At 29.8% G+C, this 18685-nt stretch overlaps 1 protein-coding gene and 1 non-coding gene across 3 annotated transcripts; both read right to left on the bottom strand.

The window, feature by feature from the left end:
- Positions 1–11553: 11553 nt before the first annotated feature.
- On the bottom strand, positions 11554–11669 carry LOC125582856. The gene has a single exon (XR_007320300.1). It is a non-coding gene; the product is annotated as a U5 spliceosomal RNA (small nuclear RNA).
- Positions 11670–12020: 351 nt separating this feature from the next.
- LOC106360407 (zinc finger CCCH domain-containing protein 18) lies at positions 12021–14936 on the bottom strand. Of its 2 annotated transcripts, XM_013799998.3 has the most exons (8): positions 14820–14929; positions 14642–14740; positions 14371–14483; positions 14111–14142; positions 12839–14025; positions 12648–12728; positions 12499–12561; positions 12021–12404 (listed from the first exon to the last, which is right to left on the bottom strand). In XM_013799998.3, the coding sequence occupies exons 2-8, from the start codon at positions 14696–14698 to the stop codon at positions 12354–12356; spliced, it is 1584 nt and encodes a 527-aa protein (XP_013655452.2). In that variant the 5' UTR covers positions 14699–14740; positions 14820–14929; the 3' UTR covers positions 12021–12353. The 2 variants fall into 2 exon arrangements, with proteins under 2 accessions (XP_013655452.2, XP_048603582.1); XM_048747625.1 differs by having other exon boundaries at positions 14642–14936.
- Positions 14937–18685: the final 3749 nt, after the last annotated feature.

Raw genomic sequence — 18685 nt, 5'->3', positions numbered from 1 at the left:
TTGGGTTTATTAAGGTGATAAAAAATATTAGTTTGACTAGCAGAAAAATAAATTCCTTTATTTCTAATGAGGACTTAGCAATAAAAGAATTCGTTCAGTATATATAAATGCTTTTCTCTTTTGGGTTTATTAAGGTAATAAAAAATATTAGTTTGACTAGCAGAAAAATAAATTCCTTTATTTCTAATGAGGACTTAGCAATAAAAAAATTCACTTTATTATATACTAGTGGTATTCCGGCGCTACGCGCCGGGTTCATATGATTTATTTTCACATGAATTTACAATTTATTTATGGTCTTATTAAAGAAAATATGCTCAAAATATGAAAATAAAAATATGTTGAAAGAAAATGATATTTTTTTGATCAATTTGATATTGGTTATCGACCGTAGTGTATTATTATGTTTTAAAGTTGCTTAATTCAAAGTAGAATATAATAAGTGGCTGTGACTAATTGTCTAATGAGAGAACTCATAAGAAAGAAGTAATTCGTTATACATTCTTTGGTTGTTTGTGTGAGTTCAAAGTTGTAAGCAGCGTAAGGTGAGTTTAAGTTATCGATTTTTTTTTGGCTTCTTGTAACATTTTGTTTAAAGGACCATTTATTTCAGAATCGTTTGATTTATTGAATCAATAGTTTGTGATGAATTGACTGTTTGCTTACGTTAGATTTTTAATTTTTTATCAAGATTATCTATAAATATTTATATTTAGTGTGGATTTGTAAGAGAGCATCACAATTTTGAATTGGTATTTTATAAATTATGTATGTATCATTATTCTTGTTTATTTTTCATGACTTCTTTCTATTGAAATTGTTTGATGGTAAAATATTTAACTTTATTTCGTTGAGTCAAGTTAAATTTCCTAATGAGGTTGTTAAGATGGTTTAATAGAGCTATGTTCTTTTTTTTATGGATTAGTCTTTAATATATTTTCTGTTAAGTCATCTACTTTTATTTATATTTTATGTGTTTCTTGTCAAAAAAATTTATAATGCGGTTTTCCGTTTAGACTCTGCAAATATGTACTATTTATATAAATATTAAATTTATGCTTGATTTTTTTTTAAGAAATCACATTTATTTTGTGTGTTATATTTTTGTTTTATTTATTATAACATATTTTATTTTCTCAACTTTGAATTTTTTTTTTTTTTTTGTTATGATTATATGTTAATTTTTGGTTCTTGGTTGAATCATTTTCTTGTTAACTATTTAAACTTGATGAAACTAAAAAGACAATATCATAAATAAATTTTCCACCCTTTTGTTTTTATAAAAGTTTCTTTTATTATTGGAATTTTTATATTATTGAATTATATTATGTATTGTCACTAAATTATTATTTGTTGGCTAATTTTATATTTTTAAAACTCTGTTGACTAATTTTTCATTAACCTTTTTGCTCTTATAAGAAAAGTCAACTCAGTATATATATCAATGAACTCTTATTGTTTTAACTTAGATACAAAATTAAAATTATAGTGCTCTCAATTACATATAATTATTGTTGTAAATATATAAGGTCAAAATACTGGTTTTGTCCATCATGATGTCACATCTAATATTGTGAAAAATTATACACTTGTTTAGCATAATATTTCTTAGAATATGTATTAATCAAAAAAAAATTATATATATTTGTGCCAAAAATACTACAGATATATATTTATCATACAAATAAAATTATTTTTTGTGATTTTAAATTATACACTTTATTATTATTATTATTTTGCTAAAAAATATAACACTTTATTATTTTATGTAATACCAATATAAATAATTATTAATTACAAATAATTACTAATATAATAATAAAAAATAATTCCCTATTAAATATTTCTTGAACCGTGACCAATCTCAGGCTTTCTTTTCCTTTATAAACTGTAATGCAAGATTTATAAGAGATAAGGAACAGAGCAATAGTTTGTAGCTGAATGCGATAAGAGTTTTGTAGAAGTTGGAATCTTGTTGATGTGTGTGTTCTCAAGACCGTCAGTGAAGGTGAGTGTAGTTGGCGGTTGTTTGTTTTGTTAATGGTCATCGTTAAATAACATAAAGGTGGTGTTATAAGCTGACGGGAATTTAAATCATTAGAATCATAAGTTACATCAAGTCTAAGCAGCCAAATGAAAGGAAAAAAGTGAGCTCGTATGTGATTACAGAACCAAAAATCATTATCGCAGAAGAGATCGATGACTAATACTTGTAAAGAAAATCAAGATTGCCAGAGATTTGTGATTCTAAACCCAGCAACTCCACCAGACCCTCCTATTGCTGCATGTTAAAGTATGAACTAAAAAGGGCAAATACATAAGAAAATATGTTTGGAGTATGACTTGGTGAATATATACCTTGAGATTTTTATTGGACACTGATTTTCCAACATAATAAAACAGCTTTTGACAACCATCACTTTTAGACAGTGCTCGGCCCGGGCTTGCTGAAGCCGGAAAATCCCTGACCCTTCTTCCACATGTTTTCAGTGATGCACTTCAGAGATCTAAGTATCATAACTTATTTCAGATGGAATCTGTTTTTTCAGCAACTTTTGAGATAAGAAAACACAAGTGTGTCAATCCTGTTATAAGTTTAGAGCTGGCATTACTAAATTCATATAGATGGCAAATCTCTAGACTCTGCATCAGGAGAAACGTAATAACCATGTGAAGCCTTCAGACAAGATCTTAAGATTTAAAGCAACAATAGAGAATGGTAATATGTGTAACTTAAATAAGCAACTGATTTTCTTTATCTGGCTGCCAACAGAACAACAGTTCTGATAAGCGTAATCCATGTTTCTCGCAAGATGGTAGATAAGCAGAAGCTATCTGAAAAAAATCCAAACATAAAGAATACACAACAGGTACCAACATGGACAAGTTCTCTGCAACTTTAGATTGATATTTTTACAGGAAGAAGGTACATGATAAGTGATAAAAGAAACGGTACCTGACAAGTCAAAGAATGAGAAGAAAGACTTGATCATAGACAACTCTATGGAGCTCTTCCATGTTATTTCACCTAAATTCGCTGCTCCTCATGTGCAAGAACTTCTGCTTCATCGCTTCCATATGTGAATAAGTTCATCACGTGTGCAACAATCCTAACAACACAAACAAAAAGTATTGCCATGGATCCGATAAACAATACTGCATTCTCAACGGAATCAACAACCGCCTTGCCTAGCCGGACTCTTTGAAACACAGTGCTAGCGCAACTTGCATCGCTTCATTACACAATGCCGAATTAGGGTGAAGGAAGGCTGAGAAAGTTACAGCTTTGGTTAGGATTAAAATCCAATGGCCTCAACTTCACAAAATACGACGACATGTAATCACCACGGAGCTTCTGCTCCGCCTCCTCCGAAACTCCTCTCCGCCTTGGAGTCCGTAATCCGCCATCTTGATTGAATCCTGTCAACATATGAAAACTAAACCGGAGGTATATCAAATGTCTAGATCTCTTGGACTTTATAATTGTTTCTTACGATCTGAATTTTGATTCATTCTTCTGCGTTTGATACTAATTGCTGATCGTCCCGGATGTACAGTAATGGTTGTTAGAACAAACTATTCTTCTCGATCTCGTTTGAGTTGTGGTGGCCATCGTCGCACCTTATAACCTTCAGCATGTTACTGTGGGATGGAAGAGGTCATTTTAGACGTTACGGGGAGGTGAAAGGCATCTCGAAAGTTTAGTCCGTAAGAAGAAGAAGAGGAACCAGAGGAAGAGGAAACCTAAGTCTTAACGTCTTTTTCCATTTTGTTTAAGTCCATCTGCAATAAAAAAAATTTGTTTACAAAGCCCATCGGCAATCAGAAAGACCAGTACAAACATTGGGAACAAAACGTAATTTCAGCTTGTGTTTAAGAGTGGCACGTGGCGAAAAAACCCTCCTCTCCAAAGTAACGTGGACGGCTGAGAAAACAGATATGTCAACTTTATTTATAAAGATACTACATTTAATACTTGATACATAGATACGTATGATTGTATAACTTTGACTAAGGAATTATAATTTGTTGACTACAATGAATGTTCAGTATATAGAAATGCTTTTCTCTTTTGGGTTTATTAAGGTAATAAAAAATATTAGTTTGACTAGCAGAAAAATAAATTCCTTTATTTCTAACAAGGACTTCGCAATAAAAGAATTCACTTTATTATATATACTACATTTAATACATTTAAACTTTAATTAAATTTTATTTTCTGAAAATTTATATAAAATAACATTTTTGATTTTCTACTTATACCTTTACACGAATTATTTTTTAGCTATCTATTTTTATATTTATAAATGTGAAATTTTATTTATAGCCATATTTATGGTTTATAAAATATATTTTTTAATTTTTTAAATATTATGTAAATTGATTGAAGCAAATAAAATTATAATACACTATTATAAATATTTTATCATACATTTTACTTATCTTTGTATTTAATGCGAAAATGATTAATCTATATGCATAATATTTAAATTTTCTTTGTACATAATGAAAACATAAGTGTCATTTAACATAAGTGTCATTTATGTTTTCAATGCATATATTAGATGAATTTTCCAGGTTTTACCCTTATTTCTAATTCATTAACTAACGAAAGATAAACAGAATAATGTATTAAAAAGGGTAAAAGATAAAACAAAAATACTAGTTTTCTTAATCTTGTGAGAAAACTTTGAACAACACTTATTGTGAATAGAGGGAATATGTCATAGTATATTATTTAGGTATAAAAATAACTTACAATAAATATTAGTGAACTTTTACTAATGTTAAATACTTTTGTCAGATAGTAGAAAATGAAAATAAATTAAACTAATGTTATATATAATGCTTTATCTTCTACTTTATCTAATTAGTTATATTAGTGAAGCTTGTATGAATGCATAATGCTTTGTGATAGATACATTTTTTTTATCTTTGTAAGAAAAATTAAATAATATTTTTTATATTGCAATTTTACATGAAGCTCTGTAGGACCTTTTCAAAATTATTTCACAGTTCGACAAAACAAATCTTTAACAAAAATCTAACAGTGATATGAAAAAAAAATATATATATATATAATTTCACTTACTGAATCAAAGACATAATATAAAACAATTTAACTAAAAAGCATTAATGAAATATACTAAACTTTTTACAGTCCAAAAATAAACATAAAACATAACCCCACTAAAACAATCTACACAATCATATTAAAAATTAATTTAATGCAACAAAGATAAAAAAAAAGAAAAGCAATAACGAAAATAATGATTTATGCATAATATATAGCCAAACTTTTCTTAAAACAAATAAATATAAAAGGTAATATTTTATACACAATATTATAGTTTTATATATCACACGTAAAGCATATTCCGCGCATAGCGCGGCCCGACCCTAGTACAGTCTATTATCATGTTGATGAATGCAGATTGAACATTTTTCTTATTTTTTTTCAGTTATCGTTCAGACTATAATTTATTGTTGGTGTTACATATGTTTTATTTTAAATTCAACCAACTTATTAGACATGTGTTTTAGACTCTTTTTCTTATCATCTATCTTATAGACAATGTTTTTTTTTCTCATATTATCCGATATCCAGCGACCCAAGATCTAACTGACTAATTTTCTGGTGCATGACCACTAGCGCCAATCAGACATAATTGATCGGAAGAGGAGTTAGATATCTATGTCGCTTGGCCACAAGCTAGGGTAATCTGAGGGCAGCAAATTCGAACCCACAAAATTTCTTGCCAATTTTATTTTATTTTAATTACGTCAGAAATTATATATATATATATATACACGTATTATGTTTTGCTACATGCAGTAGTTGTATGGTTTAACATAATTTAAACATAAATTCTTTATTAATTTTCTGAACTTATTTCCAAAAGCTTGGCATGTAAATAAAGTTAATTATTTTAAACAGTTTTCCTATGTTTTTTTACTTTATTAGATATTATTTTTATTTTGTAAGTAAATATTGTTTTTAAGAATCTTAATATATTTTAATCATATGTGAGATTTTAGTATTATGTATCTTTAACTTTTAATATATATATATATATATATATATGTGTGTGTGTGCTTTACATTCTTATAACTTTGATTCTTTAAAGTTTGTATTCCTTAAAAAACATTAGCTAATTTTATGTAAAATTTCAAAAAATTAGTGTTTATATAAATATACAATTTTATTCTTTTTAATAAATTTATTTTCTTAATAATCTATCAAGTTACCAAGACCACTTCAACTTTTTAAATCGAACGTGATTTAAATTATCAAAGCTTCAAAACAAAAAAAGTTTTGTTTTTGTTTAAATTTGTTTGTTATATTAATTTTCTAAAATATTATATATATATATATATATCAAATTTTTTAATTATTTTGTTTTTGTTAGTTTATCTTATTTACATGAATTTTTATTTTATTCTGTATGAAATTTGTTTTTGGAAGTTTTGACCATTAGAGAATAATGATTTGTAATATTTATATTTAATGTCTATTTTCCAAAAAAAATATTATATGTATCAAGTTAATACATTTTTAACGAGCTACATAAAATTAATACTTTAAGACATAATTTTCTATCTCTCTAATGTTATAATATAGAAAAAAAAATTTAGTAAGATACAAAACAATAATAAAAAAATATTTTGTAGAATTGTTTTTTGTAAATATTAATATTTAAAATATTAGATTACAATTGTGATTTTGTATATTTGTTGATATTTTAAATATTACATGAAAATTTTCCCAATTAGTTAGCTTCAACTTTTAAAGGGAATTTTCATGTTTACCACTTTCTTGGTACCATTATTCATGTTTATCACCACTAAAAAAACATTTTCGAAAATACTTTCTTCATTAAATGAAAAATAACTTTTATACCCTTGTTCTATATATATATATAAAAAATTTTATGTTTTTGAATTATACTTTTTCAGATTCAAACTTTTTATAATTTTTTATTTTTTATTGTTGCTTTCGAATTGTTTTTTTATATTTTAAAATTTTCTTTTTGAAAATCGGATTTAATTTTTGAAACTATTTTTAAAATTATTTTTATATTTTTTAAATATTTATTTATATATTTATTGGAATCTTAAATTTCACATTCCAAAAACTCTATCCCACCTCTCAACTCTAAACCATATGTCTAGATTAGTTAACCATAGGGTTATATATGTCTTTTACCCTTAGTTAAAAGTGAAGGTAAAACTGGTTAGTATAAACATGAAACTGATACTATGAATGTGATATTTTTGGTAATTTTCCTACTTTTAAATCGTTTGTGATTTAAATTATTATAGTTCAAAAAAATTGTATTATTTTTTAATTTTATTTTAATTTTCTAAAATAATGAATATCAAAACTAATTAATTTTAAGTGCTTTACGAAATAAATATTCCATATATAATTTAAACTGACAAAATAAACATTAATATTTTAAAACTTGCTTTAAAATGTTAATTGTTATAGTAAAATGGAGAATCAAAAGTAAATCGTAATGTTAACAAAACATTATTATTTTCTTATGTATAATAAATGAAAAATATTTTATACAAAAAATAGTAATCTAATTTTAAATAGTAAAAGTAACAAACAAAGCATCTGTAAAAAGGAATTTTCTAAGATGTTAAAATTTCTAGAAAAAATTCTTTAAAAATGAAATAGAATTTCATATGATTTAGGTCAACTAAGATAAGAAAAAAAATTAAATTAATATATATATATACTAATTTGAAAATTTAACATAAAATTAATAATATTTTGAAAGTAATAAAATTTTAAAAATCAGAGCTATGAGTATTCAAAGCAGATATATTTTAAAATTTGAAGCTACATATAATTTTAAAGTATAAATATTTTAAAAATGTTTATTTTAAAATAGAAAAAAATAATATGAAATAATTTATATTAAAAATAATTAGCTTTGTACACATGTCAATGTTTTGAAACGAATCTTCTAAAATATATTAAAACATAGAAATATCCTATATATTGAAATAGAATATATATGTAATTTATATCCATATTTCTATACAATAAAATCAACTTAAAATTTAGTGTATAATTTGTTTATATTTCCGAAGTAGTTGTATAGAGTGTAAATAATCATTTAAATTTTAATATAGTCGCTAACAGTAAAACAAACTACAAGATGAGTTTTAAAAAAAAATCTATAATCAGATTCACCAATAAAAATATAGGCTCTATACAATACATAAGTTAAAATGATTTTATATAAGTTTTATTTAATAGGTGTAATAAGTTTTATTTAATTTGTCTAATAAGTTAGTTAAATAAGTCATTGAGATTGTCCATATAAGATTTAAAACCACCGGTCAAAAAATGACAAATCATTACAAAATTTTAGGAGTGTAAAAAAAATCCGAACCAAACCGAGTCAGACTGAACCAACCGAACTGAAACCGATCCAAACAAAACCGAAGTCTATTATCAAATAGTTCGGCTTATGATTTTCCCAACCCGAACCAACCAATCCAAACCGAGTTAAACCAAACAAAAAACTAATGTGTTTTTGTTATTATTTGAATTAAACATACTAGCAATATACAATATACTTAAATACTAAAGTCACTATTAAATTTATTAACGATGTTGGGTTTTTATTAATTTTCTATTTACTTTAGTTAACTTTAGTTTAATCATGTTCTTACAAAAATAATTTGTGGATTTTTAAGGTTTTTATTTTAGTTTTATATTTGATTTAGTTTACATATTTAATTGTTAAGAGACATTGGTAACAATTTTTTTTTTAATTTTCTATTTACTCTAATTAACTTTGATTTGATCGTGTTCTTATAAAAAAAAGTGTTTTTTAAAGTTTTTGTTTCAGTTTTATATTGGATTTAGTTAGTATAGTTTATTTTCACATAGTCACCAACATGATGATTTCATGATCACGAGTTTATGTTTTAAAAACATGATTTCTCTTAAAATAACTAAACTAAGGGAACCCGATTAAACCAAACCGAAACACAACCAAGCCAAGTAAAAACCGAACCAAATACAAAGCGAACCGAAATCGATCCAAAGCAAACTAATTATGGTTTACTTCGGTTGGATAAATATATTTAGAAAATAAGGTTTATAATAAATAATTAAAGATAAAATATCTAAAGAAACACATAAATAAGTTAGATCAATGTTAAATAAAATTTATATAGTATGAACTAAAAATTAAAAACAATAGGAAGAATGGTCAATATGAATTTATCAGTATGATGATATAATATATAGAGATACTAATCAGTTCATTGAATAAAAAGATGGGAAATTGCAGTAAATACCATATTCTTAATACCATTTTTATGTCTACACTAATCACTTTTATCATTACTTTTGATAAAATATAAAAGACACTTATACCCCTAAGGTTAACTAATCTAGACTTAGGGTTTAGAGTTGAAGGGTGGGGTAGGGTTTTTGGAATATGAAATTTAGGATTCTAATAAATATATAAAGAAATACTTAAAAAATATAAAAAATATTTTTAAAAATAGTTTCAAACATAATTTTCGATTTTCAAAAACAAAATTTCAAAGAAAAAACAATTCGAAAAAACTCAAAAAATAGTTTATAAAAAAGTTCGAATTTGAAAAAGCATAATTCGAAAACATAAAAAAATATTATTATTTTATTATTTTATTTTTTGATGATTTATTATATATATAGAGAACAAAGGTATAAGAGTCTTTTGCGTTTAATGAAGAAGATATTTTTGAAAATATCTCTTTAGTGGTGGTTAAGATGAAAAGTGGTACCATGAAAGTGGTAAACACGGAATTTTCCCTAAAAAGATAGGTAAAATGTATAATTATTTTATGTAACTTTTATCATACATTTATACACAATATGAATTCAACACTGTAATCATACATTATATCTAGATTATTCAAGCATCATGATAAGTAATTTTAATGTCTGATAAAAGTAATAAAATGTACGATAAAAGTAATAAAATGTATGATAAAAACAACTACATTTGCAGTTTGATAGGTAAAATGTATAATAAAAATATTTACAATAATGTATTACCAGTTTCTATGCGTAGAGAAATTTACATAAAATTAAAAAGATTAAAAATATAAATTGTAAACATTATAAATACATGTATAAATATAATTTATACATTTGTCAATTCAAAAAATAAATATCTAAGAAGTAATTATTTTAAAAGGTATAATTTGATAAACAAACATAAGTTTTAAAACAGAAAATGACATTTTAAATACATTTTCACATGATGATGATTAAAGACGGGTGAAGCAGTATCGTCGATGATGATGAGGAAGATGAAGATTGGGGTGAGTTTGAAGTAGAAGATGAAGACGAAGGAGAGTTTCTGCCAATGGAGAAGATGAAGAACTGGCTGGAGAAGAAGCCTCGCGGGGCTGGGTGTTGTTAAACAGTACGAAAAGCTTATCTGAACAAGCTCAAGAGCAATCCTATCAAACTTCAAACTTAAGTTCCGTTTTATTTTTTCCTTCCGGACTTGACTATTAGAATCCTAATTGTTTTCTCCAGAACTCTTTGATGTAATTACTGCCCCTCGCTTACGTCTCAAGACTTTGAAGTAGGGATTTTAGAAGATTTTTGATAATTATTTTCTCAAATTCTCATGTTATTTTTATTTAATTAATTAAAAAATAAAGAGTTGAGACTCATCAAGACTCGAGAACATTTAGAACAGAACAGTTCCCAAACATCTGATTATTTTAGCCAATGAATAAACTTATTTTGACGAAACATCTTAAAGATGCAAAGGTTTAGCTTCTTCACTACCACCAACGCTTTGTCCCTGAACCATCTCAGAACCAACAGCTCCGAGTTTCGTAACGGCGACGTTTGGCAGCACCGTGATTCCTTTCTTCTTCATCAGAATCGCAGCGAGATCTGAGATTTCTGATAACGCGAGAGACGAGATCTAAGTCGCTGGATCGTAATCCGTCGGGAGCTTCCTGTGATCCATTTCTTCTTCCTCGTTTGATTGGCTCGCCGGTTTTCCGAAACTCCGGCGATCGCCGATGTGAGAAACGAGTGGTGACCTAATTGATAAATGTCGCCTGAACCTGAGAACCAAACTCATCCTCAGAGCGCCGCAGAAAAGATCAGTTGAAGGTGACGAAATGGGGTTTTTTCGACCTAAACAGTTAGGCAAAAGAAGACATTGACATTGTTTTAAAAAGCTCATACCTTACATAGAATAGGCCCAACAAGTTTTCTGTTTATTGTAGATCTTGCTGTAAACCTGTTTTCAAAATATAAGCAATGCCAACATTTTTGGTGGAAAATTATAAAAATATGATTCTTATGTGAAGAAGATATCACGTCCCTAAAACAAATAAAAGTAAATATAAATCAAGTATGATTTTATGAAGGAATTTGTTAAGCATCATCAGTGTGGCAAATTTATACTTAACCAATTAAAATTGATTTCTTCCCAAGGACAAAGATAAATGTAGCCAGTCTAGAATTAAACAAAAACAAGACAAATTTTTCAACTAGAAGTTGTTGGGCCCACGATAGTGGGACCCTCCAAAAATAGGCGTATGCCATTAAGCATAGAGAGCACACGGTATTCTTTAGTAAAAGGCGAAAGAATAGTTCGCTTTGTGCTCACCACGTGGCTGCGTGGTTTGTGTCAATGGGCTAAGGTCATCTTTATATACGCGTCTCTCTCAGGTAATAAACTTTCAGCTTACCGATGTGGGATTTTGATAAAAAAAAGTTTATGTACGCTACTTTAATAGCTTAGTTATACCGAGCAAAAGAAAATACTTTATACCATATAAAAAAATATTTTAACGTGTCAATTTAGAGGCTCAAAAGCAAAAGACAATGAAAGAAACAAATTTCAAAAAATGTATGAAGAGTCGAAAATTTAATTTGACAAAAGCTTCCTTCAAGTTGTACTATTATTGATTACACAAGTGTTACGTATCCTAATACTTTGAAGACTAATGGCATTTGGACTTGAGGGTCAAAATAAACTACCCATAAGCTTTTGTTATATATGCTTGTTGGTTGCTTATGCATAACGAGAAACAGCTCTCGTGCCAGTCACATTTCAAAATAAGACACGAAAACCTGGCACGAGTGCAGTTAAGTTCTGTCAACAACTTGTCCAAAATAAAAAACTGCATCACAGAGAAGAACTACAGAGGAAAATTCTGCCTACAGTTATATCCGGAGAGAAGAGTTTCGATTCTGAATCTCAAAAAACATTTCCTTAGTTTGGATCTCCAAAAAAGGCCAACAAAGACCAAAAGAGTGAGAATCAACAAGAGAAGCCCCCCAAACCAGTTTCTCACAGTTATTGTCTTGGAAGACACGCTATCGCTTGAAGAATCCTCTTCCTTGGCCCCTGCATTAAAATCAATGGAATGGTACAAATAGTTCAAGAAATCTGCTAAAAGAACAAATCAATCTAAAGTTGTTTTAGATCAAAAGGAGAGTACCATTGGTATGATGAGATCTTTTAGATCACTTTCTTTCATCTGCTTTATTGTGGTCATATCCACCTGTTGTCAATATTAGTGGAGCTTTGTGATTGATGATTGATGAATAATGAAGAAACTTTTGGACAAGGATAGAATGTCACACTTACTTCCTCTCTCTTAAAGGCAAGGGAGTATCTTCCAAGTCCAAGTGAATCTAGAAAACTGTCTACTGTTAGAGGCTCTTCCACCTGTTATATACCACCAAGAAGATATACATGACACATGTATATGATGAGCAAGGCATACAAGTTTTGACTATCTGAGCACAAATTGAGTGAGAAGAAGAAAAAGATCTTACAGGGAAGGGACTGTTCTGCATAATACTTCCAAATGGAGGAAGCTGACTCAAAGGAGGTAACAGATGAGGGTTTGGGACCGGAGGAGGTAACATTGGCCTGGCGAAAGTAGGGCCGCTTGTTGGTGCTTGACTATTTAGGACACTTCTGAATCCATACGGTGAGGTTCTCACATCATCAAGCATCCTGCTTCGTCCATTAAAATCATCTACGTTCCTTGATGGAGGCGAACCCATTGAAGAACCCATGTAGCTTCCAGGATTCCTAGGAGGGGAAAACCCCCGAGAAGAGCTCATGTGGCTGCTTCCCACATTCCTAGTTCGGGACATAGTCCTATAGCCACTACTGAAGCCACTTGTGTTCCTTGGCGGTGATAGATCCCTTGGATGGCCAACTGTTCTTCCTGCATTTCTAAACGGTGATACTGATAGATCCCTTGGATGGCCAATCATTCTTCCAGCAGTTCTAAGTGGTGATAAATCCCTTGGATGGTTACTTGTTCTTCCAGCATGTCTTGGCGGTGATAGATCTCTCGGATGGCCAATCATTCTTCCAGCGTTTCTAGGCGGTGATACTGATAGATCCCTTGGATGGCCAACTATTCGTCCAGCAGTTCTTGGTGGTGATAGATCCCTTGGATGGCTACTTATTCTTCCAGCATGTCTTGGCGGTGATTGATCCCTTGGAAAGCCATTTATTCTTCCAGCGTTTATTGGCGGTGATAGAGCAGCCCTAGAACCACCACTAAAGCTTCTGTTGTTCCTTGGCGGCGATAGAGCAGCCCTAGAACCACCACTAAAGCTTCTGGTGTTTCTTGGCGGTGATAGAGCCGCCCTTGGAGTGCCACAGATACTTGCACCGTTCCTTGGAGGCGATCGGCCCCTGGAACTACCCACAAGCCTCTGTGGAGATCTCCTTGGTATATCATCCCGAGTCCGAGGAGAATAGTTACTGCCTGATGAAAGCATGTGCGAGGGACCACGGACAGTTCTTGAAGGAGGTAACGGGCCATCCCTTGGTTCAGCCATGCGAGGTCGACTATCAAGGCTACGAGGAGGAGGAGGCTGCTCACTCTTGGAGAGCAGCTTTTCACGAAGATCTATAGTGCTGCCTCCATCGCTCAGAGTTCGTCTCTGTGCATTTCTTTGCAACAGTTTGAAGCGGAGATCATTTTTACTTATCTGCAAATCTTAGTAACATAAGAGTAGTAGTGGGGGTCAGAAAAAATCAGCAAAGATGGTAGAGTGTATCCACTATCCAGTATATATCTATACCATTTCCGCTGAAACTAGCTTCCCCTCTTTGCCTACACAAAACAAAAAGAGAAATAACTGTATTTTCAGTGATTGACTAAAATCCAAAACACACAAAGCATAACCCATTATTAACCTATTCTCCTTACACCATGAATCTAAAGAAAGGGCTAACTTTCATTGAAAATCATAGAGAGAATCCAATATGATTGCATCAACCAACACTCATCCGAAAGTTCAATATGATGCAGCAATACACATAAGAAGGAAAAAGGAAACACCTTTTACTCACGGCATCACTATCCAACTGGTTCCCTAATCTCTCTTTGACAGAACGCTTGGTCCCAACTCTGGGCAACTCGTCGTCTAAATCACTTCCATCTCGACTTACCATCTGCAAAAGCGATATCAAAAGATGAAACACACTTTTCTACATTCACTTTTTTTTTTTTTAATTCTTATCACGAAAGTACTAAATCGATTCTTAGCTACGTTCCACTCTACCAGAAAACAAGCTCAGATAGGAACTGTGGGATGGATGAAGAGACGTACCTGCCCGCTACGGCCTAGAGTGATAGTGACCCTGCTCCGCCGAGAACCGTCTGACATTTGACGCGAAACCCTATGAAATTCTCACTTGCCTCCCGATTACTGAGAGGTTTTTACAATAAGATTGCTAATGGTACTTTTCCCGATTAGATATACGGAGAAGAAGAAACTGGATTTATACGTGATGACTGGAGACGAAGACTCTCGCGACGGAGACTCTCTCTGCGCAGTGCGTGCTAACCAAGAGAGGAGGGCCTGACTCAATTCAATTGGTGGAAATTGCAACTGATGCCCTCAGAGTTATTAACTAGTTTCACATTTAAACCCTAGTTTTATACATGTCCACCTTTTATTTGGTTAATTGTTATCATGAACCAAATATTATATATTCTTACATCGGACACCAACCATTTACATCTGTTCGAACAATATATAAAAATTAATAAAGATCACATTCCACTCTCGAATGTCGAACATATTTTGGAATTATAGTTTCAAATTATGAATACTGTTCCACTACTGCATGTCGAGTGAGTTCATTATTTTTAAGGAAAAATAAATCATTATTTTATCATAAACTCGGTTTGATGTGAGTGACATAAAAATAGGCTTATCTGAGATTTCGGTGACTCTACACATTTTAAATTTTCTTTTAGTAATTCTTTTCCATAACTTAAAATATAAATATTTATATAAAAAATATCCAAAAAAATTGGAGGTCAATTCTGATGTTTAATCCGATTATATCTAGATCTAGCTCTCGACATAAAAACTTTAACTGTGATCTGTGAATTAACAAATCATTACTTATTCATATATATGTGGTGTGTAGCCATCATTTTCATGTATCATTTGTCATCATATATGATATATCTAAAACTATCAACTATTCGCTCACAAATGACTAGAATAAAATATCATCTAGCTATTTACGTATACATGGCAATGAGGTGATAATTTGGCAAACTATAGAGTATACATTATATAAAAATCCTAGCACACAAGGTGATAATCCGCTAAAATCACAATGTTTAAACCACTTTATTCCATTCAGAGCCATGTTATGAATCAACGTGTTATCTTGTGTTTCATGATTATGTTAAGCAATTTCACGATCATTCTCATTCTGACTATGGCGTTATTGGCTTGGTGAATGAGTATATGGATAAATAATGTTACTATAGCATCTCATACTAATTTCTATTGTTTACTCCATAGCCACTCATAAGACATACTAACGTATTAACACAATTTCGCCAACACAAAGTAGTTTCATTTTATCGGATGTCGCCAACTAACTTTGTATTCTGAAAAATTCTAACTTTTTCGAAAAACTAGTGTTTGTTCATTTGACCCCAAGTTTTATTTACATTATGTTATATCTATCCATTTTTAAGGAATCTATTTTTGTTTATTGTTATACTGCAAATCATGAACCAATATATAAGATCTCTAGTTGTGGTTGATGCATATTTGTCTTCAAAATTTTATGCACAGATGCTACATCAAACAACACTTATATATTTGATCCATTTATATTTTTTTATAGTTTTAAATTAATATTTTCAGCCTTTGACACATAATAAATTAAAATTAATTATATATACATCATTTTCTGATGAATAGTTTTAAATTATTATGTCACTGTTTGCTAAGAAGAAAACCAAAAAAATCATCCACAAAACCATTAGCTTTTATATTTTGTTAGTCTTCTAAACTATTTTGGTGATTATGTATTTTGGTAATCTTGTTTGATTTTATTCACTTCTTAGCATTCTTGTTTACTTGATTTATGACTATTTTATTGGTTTATTTTTTAGAAAACTCAACTTCTTATAGATTTGATATCTTCATTGAAAATGTTGAATCAATTGTTTTAAACAATTCATAATCCAAAAGATGCAATATTCTCAAAGTACATAGGATCAAAAGAATCATAATAATTTTCTGATGAATAGTTTTAAATTATTATGTCATTTTTTGCTAAGAAGATCAAAACCAAAAAAATCATCCACAAAACCATTAGCTTTTATATTTTGTTAGTCTTCTAAACTATTTTGGTGATTATGTGTTTTGGTAATCTTGTTTGATTCTATTCACTTCTTAACATTCTTGTTTACTTGATCTATGACTATTTTATTGGTTTATTCTTTAGAAAACTCAAATCCTTATAGATTTGATATCTTCATTGAAAAATGTTGAATCAATTGTTTTAAACAATTCATAATCCAAAAGATACAATATTCTCAAAGTTCATAGGATCAAAAGGATCATAAGAGTGTGGTATTGATTGTCTTTGTGAGCAAAATCCACATAACTAATATGCACAAAATATCGGCATAAGATGTCATGTAAGTAATTTTAAATATGTTTGTTCATTATTTTGGAATGTGTTTCTTTCAAAAAGGCGATTGAGGTGGTTAGTGTGGAATCAGGTTAACTTTGTGCGTTTCAAAATGGTGAAAAGGTTGAAAATGCAAGTGTTTTTCTTTGGATTGATTTTTTTTGTAACTAATAATGTTCCTTTTGTCACTAAGACGAAGCCTACATGCTTTGGAGTTCTGTCGGAAGATGAGTGATGTTTACAAGCTGAAGCCTACTGTAATTGAGTACTCATGCCTCATTGACAAAAGACTATGAAGCCTACTCACGACTTGAATCAGTGGGGTTTGAGTTTCCACCAAATCTCACATCCATGCACCTCGAAAATCAATGAGTAACATCTATGTTTGATTTTATTTACTTCTCAGCATTATTGTTTACTTGATCTATGAACATTTTATTGGTTTATTGTTTAGAAAACTTAAATCCTTAAAGATTTGATATCTTCATTGAAAATGTTGAATCAATGGTTGTAAACAATTCTCATGATCCAAAAGATACAATATTCTCGAAGTACATAGGATCAAAAGAATCATAAAAGTGTGGTATTGATTGTCTTTGTTAGCAACACAAAATTCACATAACCAGTATGCACAAAATGACGGCATAAGATGTCATGTAAGTAATTTTAAATGTGTTTGTTTATTATTTTTGAATGTGTTTTGTTGCCTAACATTTTTTTCTTCTTTTAGTATGTTTCTTTCAAAAAGCCACAATTGAGGTGGATAGTGTGGAATCGGGTTAACTTTGTGCATTTCAAAATGGCAAAATGCTCTTACATCCGTGGCTGGTTTGTTCCTTGATCTCCTCCTTTCTGGATCCACCATAAAGTTTTTTTCCTAGATCACTGTATCATTATCTACTAGTAGTATTGAACCAATACTATTGATGCTGATTCAATTATTGCGTTCTTAGTCGTAAAATGAACTCTCAAACTAAATGCGCATTGCCATAAGATCCCCTTGATGTGTTTAGATTTGTGACTGAGATATTGATGTGATCTTATGGTATTTCTCTAAGGCATCAATTGATAGTTATAACGTGATAATCTAGAAAACACTATGTAAACGTGTTGAGTTTCTGTCATTAGGACATCATCTTCTTTTGTTGATAGTTCTAACGTGATAATCTAGAAAACACTATGTAAACGTGTTGAGTTTCTGTCATCAGGACATCATCTTCTTCTGTTAAAAAAAGTCCCATCTTATATATTTTAGTTGTTCTGTCTGAAATTTTTAACGTGTTCTGTCTTCTTCTGTTAAAGAGCTATCGGATTGAACTACTAAGACTCAAAAGGAAATTCAACTTCGTCGCCTGTTTTTTTTTATGTTTGTCAGATAAATCAAAGAGGAAATTCAGTGGAAGATAATATCAAGAAGAACAAGACCAAGAACATATCACTCCATCTATATGTTGTTCTCTGCGAATACAAAGAACTTATCAAAAAGACAAGACATGATCCTTCTCTACAATCTGTCAATCTATGAGGGTTTTTAAACTGAAGGAAATGTAAGAACCATTATACACCCTTGCATGCTTTATTAAATATTCTGATGAAAGAACTGATTATGTGGATAACACTTTCAACTTTCCTTTTGTATGTGTAGTTGGAATTTTTATAAATATGGAATCTCAGCTTCAAGGGTTAACGTAATCTCATCATCT

Source organism: Brassica napus, chromosome C2 (genome assembly GCF_020379485.1).
Source record: "Brassica napus cultivar Da-Ae chromosome C2, Da-Ae, whole genome shotgun sequence".
Lineage (NCBI taxonomy): Eukaryota > Viridiplantae > Streptophyta > Magnoliopsida > Brassicales > Brassicaceae > Brassica > Brassica napus.
This window is presented reverse-complemented; position numbering and strand designations above follow the sequence as displayed.